Source organism: Odocoileus virginianus, chromosome 34 (assembly GCF_023699985.2).
Source record: "Odocoileus virginianus isolate 20LAN1187 ecotype Illinois chromosome 34, Ovbor_1.2, whole genome shotgun sequence".
Taxonomy (NCBI): Eukaryota; Metazoa; Chordata; class Mammalia; order Artiodactyla; family Cervidae; genus Odocoileus; species Odocoileus virginianus.
Window position 1 is genome coordinate 1,985,290 of NC_069707.1, and position 12,937 is coordinate 1,998,226.

At 49.4% G+C, this 12,937-nt stretch overlaps 1 protein-coding gene across 1 annotated transcript in view; it reads left to right on the forward strand.

The window, feature by feature from the left end:
• The first annotated feature begins 1,017 nt into the window (after window positions 1–1,017).
• The window catches only part of UNC93A (unc-93 homolog A), a 33,829-nt gene continuing 21,909 nt past the window's right edge, over window positions 1,018–12,937 (forward strand). Inside the window, exon 1 of the mRNA XM_020885947.2 lies at window positions 1,018–1,107. Within this exon, the coding sequence (XP_020741606.2) occupies window positions 1,100–1,107 (8 nt within the window). The 5' untranslated portion in view covers window positions 1,018–1,099. The remainder of the gene's footprint in view (window positions 1,108–12,937) is intronic.

Below are 12,937 nucleotides of genomic sequence, written 5' to 3' on the forward strand. Positions count from 1 at the left end.
CTGGGAGCATGACACCCACAAGTCAGGCATCGTCTTGTTTGATAGAGTCTGTATGTCTTACTAAATCCAAAAAAAAATATTATACTGAAGGTCAAGTGCAAAGCGTGGAGAGAAATGCTGGTCAGACTGAGGGACAGAGCTACAGATGGACAGATGGACGGCTGCGGTCCCCGGCCTGGGGAGGCCCCCAGCAGCATACCTCAGGCTCTCCTAACCCCAAGGTGGGGGTGAGACTTGGGGGCCTGTCTGACCTCTGTGAACCCACATACCCCTTCTACTGCCCAGGGAGTCCCCGTCTGTGTAGATTTCTGCTGTGGCCCCTGGACCACGCCCCGCCCCCCAGCCTCCCAGGCATGGGGAGATACTTGACAGAGTTCATGACCAGCTCTTAAGACACAGGGTTCTCAGCTCCTAGGAAATAAAGGAACTGCAATGTGAGCACCATGAAGGAGAGCTGTTGAGAACAGGTCTGACGCATCCATGCTGGGGAGTGGGGAGAGGGGAGGTGGAGACGAGAGGTGCCTGTCGCCCCCACCCTGTCCTCACTCGAGCCGTCCAGGTGAGGGGCGCTTCCCAAGCCACGGGTCAGACACAGTGAAACGTCACACCGTTACTCAGCTGCACCCCAGAGTTTAAGAAGCAGGACATTCGAGATTCCTTGGAGAACCCTGACTTGGCCTGTGGCGCCCACGTCCAGACCCCTTTCCCAGGAAGAGCCTGGGTCCTGGGTGCAGAGCCACGTCCTGGCTCAGACGGCCACTGACACAGTGGGCGTGTCGCTGCCTCTCGGCCGCGGAAGACCAAAATCCCAGGAGATCTCAGGAAAGATCCCAGCCACGGAGGCTCTGCATGCCCCCCAGCTGGGGGTCCCTCTTCCGGGGCACTGGACCCTCAGCTCGCCCGGACCGCAGAGGCCAGGTCTGTGGGCGGCTTGCTGTCCACACAGAACTCTCCCCCCTTGTGACTCACAATCCTGTCCGGTTCTCAGAGCTCATCATCAGCCTGCCCCTGCCTGGCCTGAGCAGGAGTGCCCTTCCCTGGCCCGCTGCCATCCCCGGGTCCCTGGCACGGAGGGCGGGAAGTGACCAGACTGCTCAAGATGGGCAGGTATGCGGTGATGCCCTTGAGACAGGCAGCTCTGTCTGGGGCAGAGGGAGGGATGTTGGTCCAGCTCTCTCTGGGGCAGAGAGAGGGATGTCCGGTCCAGCTCTCTCTGGGGCAGAGAGGAGGATATCGGTCCTGCTGGCCAGGCCCTCAGCCGCAGGCTGCCCAGCTGGGAGGCAGCCCTGCTTCTCCTCTGTGTCCAGGCCCCTGCAGCCCAGGCAGAGTGTGGCCCCGGGGAAGTTTGCTGGATGCGGGGAGGCTGTCTGCACCACTGTCTGCCAGCCTCTCCAGGGGCCCCGCCACATCACTTGCTTCTTTAGACAGGCCAGGCTTCAGGGAGCTGTCGGTCCGGTGGGCAGGCAGCGGGAGGACGGATGATCAGGGTGGGGCAGTGGGACCACTTCACCCCCGAAGGCCAGCCCCCGTGCGTCGGTGGGGCGCAGGGAAGGCGGGGCTCATCAGGGAGCGCAGGAGGGGGTGAGCAGCCAGGCTGCCTTCTACACCACCAGCTGGGAAGAGGGGCGTGAGAGAAACCAAGGGGAAATGGTTCAGCAACGAAAGGGAGTGACCTAAAAAATGCCGGCACTTCCGTTTACTTTCTGGAGTTCTTCATAACAAAATGTCTTCATGAAAAGTATATTTTCCTTTACAAATCTTTCTTTCTTTCTTTCTTTTTTTATTGAAGGATAACTGCTTTACAGAATTTCGCTGTTTTCTGTCAAAGCTCAACATGAATGAGCCATGGGTACACAAATATCCTCTCCCTTTTGCACCTCCCTCCCATCTCCCGCCCCATCCCACCCCTCCAGGCTGATACAGAGCCCCTGTTTGAGTGTCCTGAGCCTTACAGCAGATTCCTGTTAGCTGTCTATTTTACATATGTAAAATAAGTAAATAAGTAACATAAGTTTCCTTGATACTCTTTCCATACATCTCACCCTGTCCTCCCCCTCCCCATGTCCATAAGTTTGTTCTCTAATCTGTTTCTCCGTTGTTGCCCTGTAAATAAATTCTTCAGTGCCGTTTTTCTACATTCCATATATGTGTGTTAGAATATGATGTTTATCGTTCTCTTTCTAACTCACTTCACTCTGTATAATATGTTCTAGGTTCATCCACCTCATCAGAACTGATTCAAATGATTTTTCTGGCTTTTTGTTTTTGGATTTTTATGACTGACTAATATTCCATTGTGTATATGTACCACAACTTCTTTATCCATTCATCTGTCGATGGACATCTAGGTTGCTTCCATATTCTAGCTATTGTAAATAGTGCTGCAATGAACAATTTCTTTAAAAATCTTTATTCTTTTAAAAATGAAATCCTCTTTCTAAAAATATGGAAACAATGTAAAAGGGCATCAATAGAGCGCACATACTCCTCCCCCAAAAGGTTCTATTGTCCAGAGAAGGGTTTCGTGTGTCTCCTTACAGACTCATTGCATGTGTGTATGTGTGTGTGTATGTGTGTGAGTGTATATATATTCCTACATGTTGTTGTCCAGTCGCTGTGTCTGATTCTCTGCAACCCCATGGACTGCAGAGTGCCAGGCTGTCCTGTCCTTCACCATCTCCTGGAGTTTGCTCACATTCATGTCCACTGAGTCAGTGATGCCATCCAACCATCTCATCCTCTGTCGTCCCCTTCTCCTCCCGCCTTCAATCTTTCCCAGCATCAGTCTTTTCCAATGAGTCAGTTCTTCTATTTCTACATACATACACACATAGGTGGATGACTTTTTTCATTACAGTGATTTCCTACCATTTTTATTTAGAACCCACACAATCATTTCCAGTAGCAATCTTTACACAACGTTCTCATTTAATCACCCCCAGTCTCTCTGTAATCTCTCTACATCTTGCCAGCAATTTATTTTTTCCAAAGAGTTCAGAAGTTCCCAGGTCAGCAGCTGCCAGGGACTCTGCGACTTACAAACAGGTCCTGCCACTTGCTGGAGTGAAAACAAGTATTACGACACAATTGCCCATGGTACCATTGTAAAGAGCCATTTCCTTTGCAACCAAAAGCCAACCAGGGAAGCATCTCAGGGTTCTGACACGCTCCAAGGTTAAGAAGCCATGTGCTACGATGGTGCCTGGAACTAAGGAGGCCACAGAACTAGGTAAAATCGATGGAGGGTGGTGTTATTTAGTTTGGGGACAAAATTCAAATTGTATGGATGTTTGCGTGTTGTGGGAGCAGAGGCACAAAGTTATCTCTGGATATTTACCCACGTACTGTTACCCCGCCGTGGCCTGGCTTGTATAGAAAACATACCGTCAGCACCGTCACCCTTGCCCACATCTGGGCTTCGGGAGCCCGGGGGTGCTGGGCCCTCACTGTCCAGCTGTGGCGTCCGGCTCCTGGGCTCCTAGGTGCTCCACCTGCCTTGCCAGGGCAGCCTGCTCTCCTCCGCGGGGCTCACCGAGCCGGTCTATGAACGGCAGACCCGGGGCTGTGGGTTCCCACCCAGAGAAACCTGTCTGGGTTTGCATCCGGGGAGCTAAGCGGCTGTATCAGGGGCCTGAGGTTACTCGGCCAGCTTCACGGAGATGTGGGAGTGGGATCCCGGTAGGACACGTCCCCAGGCTGCCGGCCAGGCTCCCTGCTCTGGGGGATGACACGCATGTCTCTCCTGCCTTTGTCTGATTTCTCTCTTTGCCTAGTTGTCTATTTCCCGTTCCTCCTCTAGGACGGGGGCTCTCAACGCCCCGTCAGTGTGAGGCCTCTGCTCCTGGGGGGTACCTGGCGTGGGGTGGGCACCCAGCAGGCGCATGGAAGATTGAGAAGGTAGTTCTCTGCCTAAGGCAGCAGAGGGCACCTTGGGCAGGGAAAGAGGTTATGCCTTTGGGAAAGGAAAGGTGTGCATGTGTGTGTGCATAGCGTGTGTGCATGTCTGTGTGAACATGAGTGTGTCCCACTCCAGAAGCCCCCATCACAGCGCCCCCTCTGACCCATCCTGTTGCACGGCTGTCGGGGTGAGTGTGAGGCACGTCAGAAGTGGTGGCTGTGCCCTGCCAGCCTCCTCCACTCTGGATGAACTCCAAGCCACAGTGTCTGGCTTCAGGGGAGACTTGAACTCTTCAGCTGGGACTTGAACACAATCTTCTAACTAAAGTCATACACCTTGTTTCAGAACTTGAAGCTCAGGTTCTTTTATGTCTCAGCATGGAAGGAATTCAGGAAGAGGCAAAGTGATACGTGAGAAGTAGATGTGTTAATGTAGGACACTGTTAGGGGTACAAAGAAGCAGGTAAGGGGGCTCTGGGGAAACAAGTGGGCTACACTTTTATAATCAAAGGGAAAACGGGAGGGAAGGGAAAGACCGCCTTCTTCCTCTTCCTCTACAGACGTTGCAGGACAATGGGGCATGAGAGGATGCTCACACCCCAGGTCTTGGCTGAGCCCCAGGATGGGCTGCTGTGAGGGTTCTTGGCTGCCAGCCGGGAAATATTCAAGAGCCGGCCGCAGTCAAGAGCAACCAGGCCACCGCGGGAGGTGCTCAGTCCATAGACAGAGTGTGGTCCCTCTGACAAGGCAGGAGGGCCCGAGGTGTGGGGTGGTTCGAGTCTACGAGCTGGGGAATCTCCTAGGGGAAGGGCCCCCACCGCCCACTTTCTGACCTTTCATGATCAGCCTGGAAACTGGGATGCTGCCCGTGGCCGTGTCATTTTGCTGATGTGTTAGAACGTATAGTGAGGCTCAAGGACCACGGGAAGTTGGATCTTCCGCCATCTTGGCCCCAATCGGTTCCAACCCGTTCGCGTGGTGTCCTCGATGGCCGTGGGTCTTCTGAGGCTGTGCCCTGCCCCTCTTCCTCCTGCCTCCGTTCAGCGTGCGGGTGTGTGGCCTCTTCAGTGCTGCAGGCCACGGCCTCTGCAGTTCCCCTGGAAGGTTCTGGCTGTGCAGTCAGGCGGCCCAGACGGACGGTGGAAATGGGTGCTGAGAACCCAGAAGGCAGAGAAGACCCGGAATCTCACGAGAGCTGGGCGCTGATACCATCGCGAGTGCTGTGAGGGTGAAAGTATGTGGACTGTTTCTCGTCTTTTTCTGGCCCTGTGTCATTAGAGACCCTCCGCTCTCTAAGTGATGGCTTCGCAGGGTGGGGGCTGGACCCAGGAGAGCCCCCGCCAGCTTCAGTGTCATCGTCCCCGTGGCCCGGACCATCTCAACTCGGGGCCGGCAGGTGAGCCAGCTGCTGGAAGGGTTTGGCTGCTTTGGAAGACGCGCTCTGAGAAGATGAAACCATTCCCCTCAGACTGGGGCTTGAACCCGGCCAAAACCCACTGTCTTGCAAATGAGAGCACACACCTGGTTTCAGGACTTGATGAAGCTCAGGTGCCTGGTGTCTCATCTCAGAAAGAATTCTGTGGGAGACAAAGTGGGAGGTAAGAAGTGGATTTATTCCGATTTATTCAGACCAGTGTGGGCTGGCACAGAGCGGAGAGCAGCCTGGAAGTGAGGTGTGGTTGGCTTTTATGGCTGAGTAATTTCCTAGGCTGATGGGTGGGAGGATCATTCCAGTTATTTTGGGGAAGGGGTGGAAGTTTCTAGGCATTGGGCCACTGCTCCTTTTTGGTTTTGATGGTCTGCCTTGCAACCGTCATGACACTTCTGAGGGTCATTTCGCTTGCTGAGGTGCTGAGAGAACCCCATGAACAGTAAGAAAAGTCGAAAAGATATGACACAGGAAGATAAGCCCGTGCAGATCAGCAGGCGTCCAGTACGCTGCTGGGGAAGAGCTGAGGGCAATTCCTTATAACTCCAGAAAGAATGAAGTGGCTGGGCCAACGGGGAAAAAACACTCCATCGTGGATGTGTCTGGTGGTTAAAGTCAAGTCCAATGGTGTAAAGAACAATACTGCATGGGAACCTGGAACATTAGGTCCATGAATCGAGGTAAAGCAGATGTGGTCAAGCAGGAGATGGCAAGACTGAACATCGACATCTTAGGAATCAGGGAACTGAAATGGACGGGAATGGATGAATTTAATTCAGATGACCATTATATCTACTACTGTGGGCAAGAATCCCTTAGAAGAAATGGAGTAATCATCATAGTCAACAAGAGAGTCCAAAATGCAGTTCTGGGGTGCAACTCAAAATGACAGAATGATCTCCACTTGTTTCCAAGGCAAACCATTCAATATCACGGTAATCCAAGTCTATGCCCCGACCAGTAATGCTGAAGAAGCTGAAGTTGAACGGTTCTATGGTGACCTACAAGACCTTCTAGAACTAACACCAAAAAAAAAAAAAAAAAAAAGTCCTTTTCATCATCAGGGACTGGAATGCAAAAGAAGAAAGTCAAGAGATTCCTGGAGTAACAGGGGAGTGTGGCCTTGGAGTACAGTGAGTGTGATATTGATGATCAAGGTCTAGTCTAGGTTGACTTTGCCACCTTGGACCCATTTGAGTCTAATCAGTTCATGTAGTGTTCTTGGCCCCTGTCATTATTTCAAAGGTTGTGCCCCACCCCCTTCCCTCCTGTTTCAAAAACACTTTCTCAAGTTAGAGTTATGCTAACATAAATTGCTTTTCTTTTTTCTTAAAAACAAAGCACTAAGTACATTTATTTCCAAAGTGTAAGAATTTAACTTAGGCAATAATTCATTTCAGGCCCTCATATACATTTTTAATTCTTTATGTAGATTAAAGTATAATTAACGAATAGGACAAATGCACATTTATTTGGTGCTGTTTTTATTAACAAAGATGTCAGATTTAAATGTCAAGAAAGTTGATATAAATTTTCTTACATAAGCAATTCCTTTAAAAGAGCAAATCATTGATTGGACTTCCCTTGAATTCAGAGCAATTTTTAGCTTCTTAGCAGGAAGTCTGCTGATTTAAAATGTGATTCTTGGACTTCCTGGGTGAGTCAATGGATAAGAATCTGCCTGCCAATGCAAGGGACACGGGTTCCATCCCTGATCCAAGAGTACCCCTCATGCCTCGGAGCAACTAAGCCCAAGAGCCGCAGCTCCTGAGGCTGGGTGCTGCAGCTAGGAGGCATGAGTGCCCCAGAGCATGTGTTCCCAACAAGAGAAACCTCTGCAGCGAGACGCCCAGACACAGCAGAGAGTAGCCCCCACTCTCCACAGCTGGAGAATGCAGCAGCGAGGACCCAGCACAGCCAGAGGTAAATACACACAACTTAAAATGTGGCTCTTTAGCTTTCAACCCCATGTTGCTTTTGGTGAACTTGAGCAGCAGAAGGTTTCCCAGATGGCTCAGTGGTAAAGAACCTGCCTGCCAAGCAAGAGACACAGGAGACCGGGGTTCGATCCCCTGGAGTAGACAATGGCAACCCACTCCAGTATTCTTGCCTGGAGAATCCCATGGGCAGAGGACCCTAGGGGCTGCAGTCCTTGGGGTCACACAGAGCCGGAGGTGACAGAGTACGCCCACACTGGCAGCCAGACCGTGACACCTAATGACTGGTAGAATCCCACCAGTGTCAGCTGTTACCCAGTTCTCTAGAACATTCCATCATTTTTATATCCAGCAAGTGATCACGAACATTTAAGCAAGTCTGCAAAATCATCCTCTTTCTGCAAAGTGGCAATGCTCCGTTGCTCTCTGCAACCCCATGGACTGTAGCCCACCAGGCTCCTCTGCCCATGGGATTCTCCAGGCCAGAATTCTGGAGTGGGTTGCCATGCCTTCCTCCAGGAGATCTTCCTGACCCAGGGATCAAACCTGCATCTCCTACATTGTCGGCAGATGCTTCACGCCTGAGCCACTGGGGAAGCTAATCAAGTGGTCTGGTATTGATGTTAACATTGAGGAGTGAAACGATAGCTGATATCTTCTGAGTCACTTATACCGCATCTCTTTAGCCACTTGAGGTTTGCCCTGGCTCGGGGTTCAGGTTCACGGTTCCGCCAACACATTGCTGCTGCAGCTGAAAGGTCGAGACAGCTTTCCTTTCGGTCCCTGGAAATTCCCCTGCCTGCCCATCCCCACCACATGCCTGCAGGTAGGCATGAGTTAGGGGGGACACACCTCTGAGCCCGGGTCCCTCTGATTGTGAGGAAAGTGTCACATTACTGCCCTCCTCACAGTAACAGTTTGGAACGTGGAGGACGTTTCTTCTGAGAAGTATTTTGGGAGAGTGAGGTCACCAAGATGGTGACACGGGCCCTTCCTGACTTTGCTCCCCTCACAAGAAGGGCAACTCACCGCCTTGGAGAGCAGGACAGCAGTGAGCAAACCCTGGAAGTCTGGGTGGAGGCCACAGCGCCCTGACCCCAGGGACCGGGAGACCGCGCACCGGGTAAGAAAGTGGCCACAGGCCCAGCACGCTGCCCCTCCCCCCCAGCACCGCACTGTGTGGAGGGGCCCCCTCGAGCCTCCAGAGCCCCGAGTGGGACAAGACCTGGGGTGGGACAGCCTCCGCCCACCCGCCCCCACCACTGTGCGCCGCTTTGCTGGGTGCGGATTCGCCTGATTTAGATCCTCAGACTGGAGTTTTGCTGACCTAAGAGCTGTTTGCCCAGGTCCAGGCAGGAGCTGAGTCATGGCCCCGCCCGCTGGCAGGCAACCGGCCAGCCCCGTCTGACCAGGAGGCTGGCAAGGACTCCTGCAAGCTGTGCGCCCAGCTGCGCTCACGCTGGAGGCGGGCAGGCAGAGCGGGTCGCCCCCAGAGCAGAGCTGGGGACCAGTGTGCCCGCTCTCTGCTGCCCACAGCCAGGGGACAAGCTCAGAGCCAAGGCTGACGGCAGCTGTTCGCATCTCCAGGCTGGAGAGCCGACTGGGAAGCTGAGGGTGGCCGGGAGCAGCCCCTCCCCTCCCGCCCGGGCAAGGGAGCCGGGGCACACCCGCAGTCCCGTCTGACCAGAGGACTGGCAAGGCCTCCTGGAAGTTGTGTGGCCCAGCAGGGCTTGAGCTGAAAGGTGGGTGGGGCCGATGGTTTGCCAGTGACTCTGATCAGAGAGCTTGGGGTGCACGTCGGCTTCAGTTAAGAAAGCCCCGAGCTTTCCTGGCCTTAGAGCTGCTTTTCCATCTGAGCCAGAGCAGGGACTGAGAGGCCTACTCATCACTGAACACAGGCTTCAGCCTCAGCGACCAGAGACCCACCCAGAGCACCCAGGAGCCACAAAACCCAGTCAACAGCCCCACGGGCAGGGGTCTTGGACCCAAAGCACAGCCTGTGGCTTCCCCTGTCAGCAGACCAGAGAGGTCAGTGCACGCTCAGACCTGACTTGGGTCCCCAGGCTCACAGCGAGCATCATACTCAACGGTGTGAAAGGTTGAGAACTTCTCCTCTAAGATCAGGAACAAGGCAAGCCTACTCTGCCCATTCCTAGTCAACATAGTGTTGGAAGTCCTAGCAGATCAATCAGGCAAGAAAAGAAGCAAAGGGCTTCAGAATTGTAAAGGGGAAAGTAAAGCTGTCCTTATTTATATTTGATTTTATATAAAGAAAATTCTAAAGACTCAACCAAAAAATCTGATTTCAAGAAAATTGCAGGATACAAACAAATAACAAAAATCAGTAGTGTTTCTATACACTGACAACAAATTTTCTAAAAGAGAAATAAAGAAATTGATTTCAGAATACCATCAAAAACAAAATAATTCGAAAAAAATTTTACTAAGAAGGCCAAGGATCTCTAAGACTACAAGACATCGATGAAAGAAATTAAAGACATCAATAAATGGGAAGATATTCTGTGTTCATGAATTAGAAGAATTAATTTTGTTAAAATAGCAATATTATCAAAATCTACTTATAGATTCAATGCAATCCCGATCAAGATTCCAATGACATTTTTTACAGAAGTAGAAAAAACACTTCTAAAATTTATGTAGAACCACAGAAGGCCCTGAATAGCCTAAGAAATCCTAAGAAGAACAAAGCAAGGGAAATCACATGTCCTAATTTCAAGCTATACTATAAAGCTATCGTCATCAAAATAGTGTGGAGCCAACATAATAACAGACAATTAGACCAATAGAACAGACAGCCCAGAAATAAACCAAATCATATACGGTCAATATTTGACAAGGAAACGAAGAATACTCAATAGATGATTCTGGAATCGTTAGATATTCACAGGTAAAAGAATGAAACAGGATCTATGTTTTACACCATTCCCTAAAATTAAATCAAGATTAAAACCTAACAGAAGTTCTGAAACTATAGAACTACTAGAAGAAAACATGGGAAAATTCTCCCAGATGTGGATCTTGGCAATGATTTTTTTGGATATGCCAAGAGGGCACAAACAACAAAATAAAAATTAAGCAGGTGGGAGGACAATCAAATAAGCTCCTGCACAGCTAAAGAATCAACCAAGTGAGACGACAGCCTACATGATTGGAAAAGTGTACTTGCAAACCATATATCTGATGAAAGGCTAATATTCAAACTATGTAAAGAACCCATATAAACTTAACAGTAAAAAATAAAATAACTTAATTAAAAAATGGGCAAAGGACCTGAACATTCCTCCAGAGAAGATTCATGAAAGACCAGCAGGTACATGAAAAGTGTTCATCATCACTAGTTGTTAAGGAAATTCAAATTAAAGTCACTGAAAGGTTGTTGCTGAACCATGAAAGACCCGGGATTCTTGCCCTCCACAGGAGAAGAATGCAATCCAGGGCCAGAGACGAGGCCTGATCACTCAGAGCTTTTGTGTAATAGAGTTTTATTAGAATATAAAAGAGATAGAGAAGGCTTCTGACATAGACATCAGAGGGGGGTAGAAAGAGTGCCTCCTCACTAGTGTTATCAACGGAGTTATATACCTTTTAATTAGTTACTACAGTGAATGAAAAGAATGTCTGGAGGTTGTAAAGATCTTACTAGACCCACTCCCATAATTTACACTCTAAGATAACAGGATTAGCCAGAAGGTTTTTTCCAGAAACTGTCCTCAAGCAAGATACATTATTGTTGTATAATCCTAAGGAATGTAGAGAGAAAAAAAAAAAAGTTTGTCCTTTCTTCCTCCTTGAGAATTCCAGACCCCTCTCTCCTTGGGGACCCCTGGACTTCTTGTCAACCTGCCTAGGAATTGACTTTCTCACCACAAAGCGATATCAGCTCACACCTGTTAGAACCACCATCACCATAAAGAGAAGACATGGCAAATACCGGCAAGAACATGAGGAAACGGGAACCTCCATGTGCTGTTGGTTGGAAACTGGTGCAGCCACCATGGAAAGCTGAGCAGCTTTCTCATAAAATCATGAATGGAGCTGCCGTCTGGTCCTGCGATTCCACTGCTGGTGTTTATGCAAAGAAAGTGAAAACACTGACTTAGAAAGATATCTGCACCCTCAGGTTCATAGCAGCATTATTTGCAATAGTCAAGATGTGGAAACAACATAAGTTTTTATCAACAGATAAATGAATGAAGTTGTGGTATATACACATATATATTTTTTTCATATATGTATATTCCATATATATATACATATATGGAGAAGGGAATGGCAACCCACTCCAGTATTCTTGCCTGGATAATTCCATGGACAGGAGCCTGGCGGGCTACAGGCCAAGGGTCACAAAGAGTCGGACATGCTGAGTGACTGTGCACACACAGTATACATATATATATACACATTTATATAATATATATACAATTAATATAATATCATACACAACAAGAAAGACAAGGCGATCCTATGATTTGTGATGACGTGGATGGACCTTGCCCTCAATTATACTAAGTGAAGTCAGCAGAGAGAGGAAATACTGTATGAACTCACTTATAGTGGGAATCTTTTTTAAAAAATTTAAAAACAAACTCATGAAAAAGAGATCAGACTTGTGGTTACCAGAGGCAGAGGGTGGAGGGGGGAAAGACTGGAGAAAGTGGTCCCAAAGTGCAAACTTCCATTTGCAAGATAAGTAAGTACTAGTGAAGTAACGTACTACGTGATGACTCTAGTTTGCACTGCTATTTGATACAAAGCAGTGCCCGTGATGACTCTAGTTTGCACTGCTATTTGATACAAAGCAGTGTTATAAGAGAATGAATCCTAGGAGTTCTCAACATGAGGAAACCTTTTTTTTCTTTCTCTTTTCTTATTGTATCCGTATGAGAGGATGGGTGTCAGATGAACCTATTGTGACCACAATTTCACAACAGATGTAACTCAGACTGTACACCATAAGCTTATACAGTGATGTACGTCTATTATTTCCTGAAAAAACTGGAGGGGAAAAAAGAAACATTTTTATCTTGCTAGAGAGCAAGGTTGATTGCAAACCGTCTGTTTCATTTTAAAAATCCCTCTTAAGACAAAGGGGAAACACCAAGAGGGAGACCGAAACAGCAAGCCTGGCAAAGCATGATGTCCGCGATTGACTCCTGATTAGAACAGGACAGTTAGAGGGGCGGGGTGGAACAGACCAGAGGCGGACCCCCGACGCGCCTCCGCACGGACTGACAGCTCCTCGGGAGACCCTGGCTGACGGTGAAGTGGCTGGATCGGCAGCTACTGGGAGGTGCATATGGAGCCAGTTAGAAAGTCAGGAAGGTCGTTCTGGTGACTTTGAACAGCGAGTAGCAGAAGGAAACCCTCGGAGGGGCTTCTGACAGCAAAATGTAAGTCTTCCATGGGTAGAGACAGATCAGAATTGAAGTGAGCTAGAGTGCTGCTGAAGAATAAAAAGGGTGTCAGATAACTGGTGTACATTGGTGTGAAAAGCCCATGTCGTGCGAGGTGTGGCATTTCCAAGGACTGTTACTGGAGTATACTCACAGGGTCATGCTCGCTTCCACCGCACAGTGAAGTGATTCAGCTCTGTTGCTGTTTGGTTGCCAAGTCATCCGACTCTTTGCAACCTCATGGACTGCAGTGCGCCAGG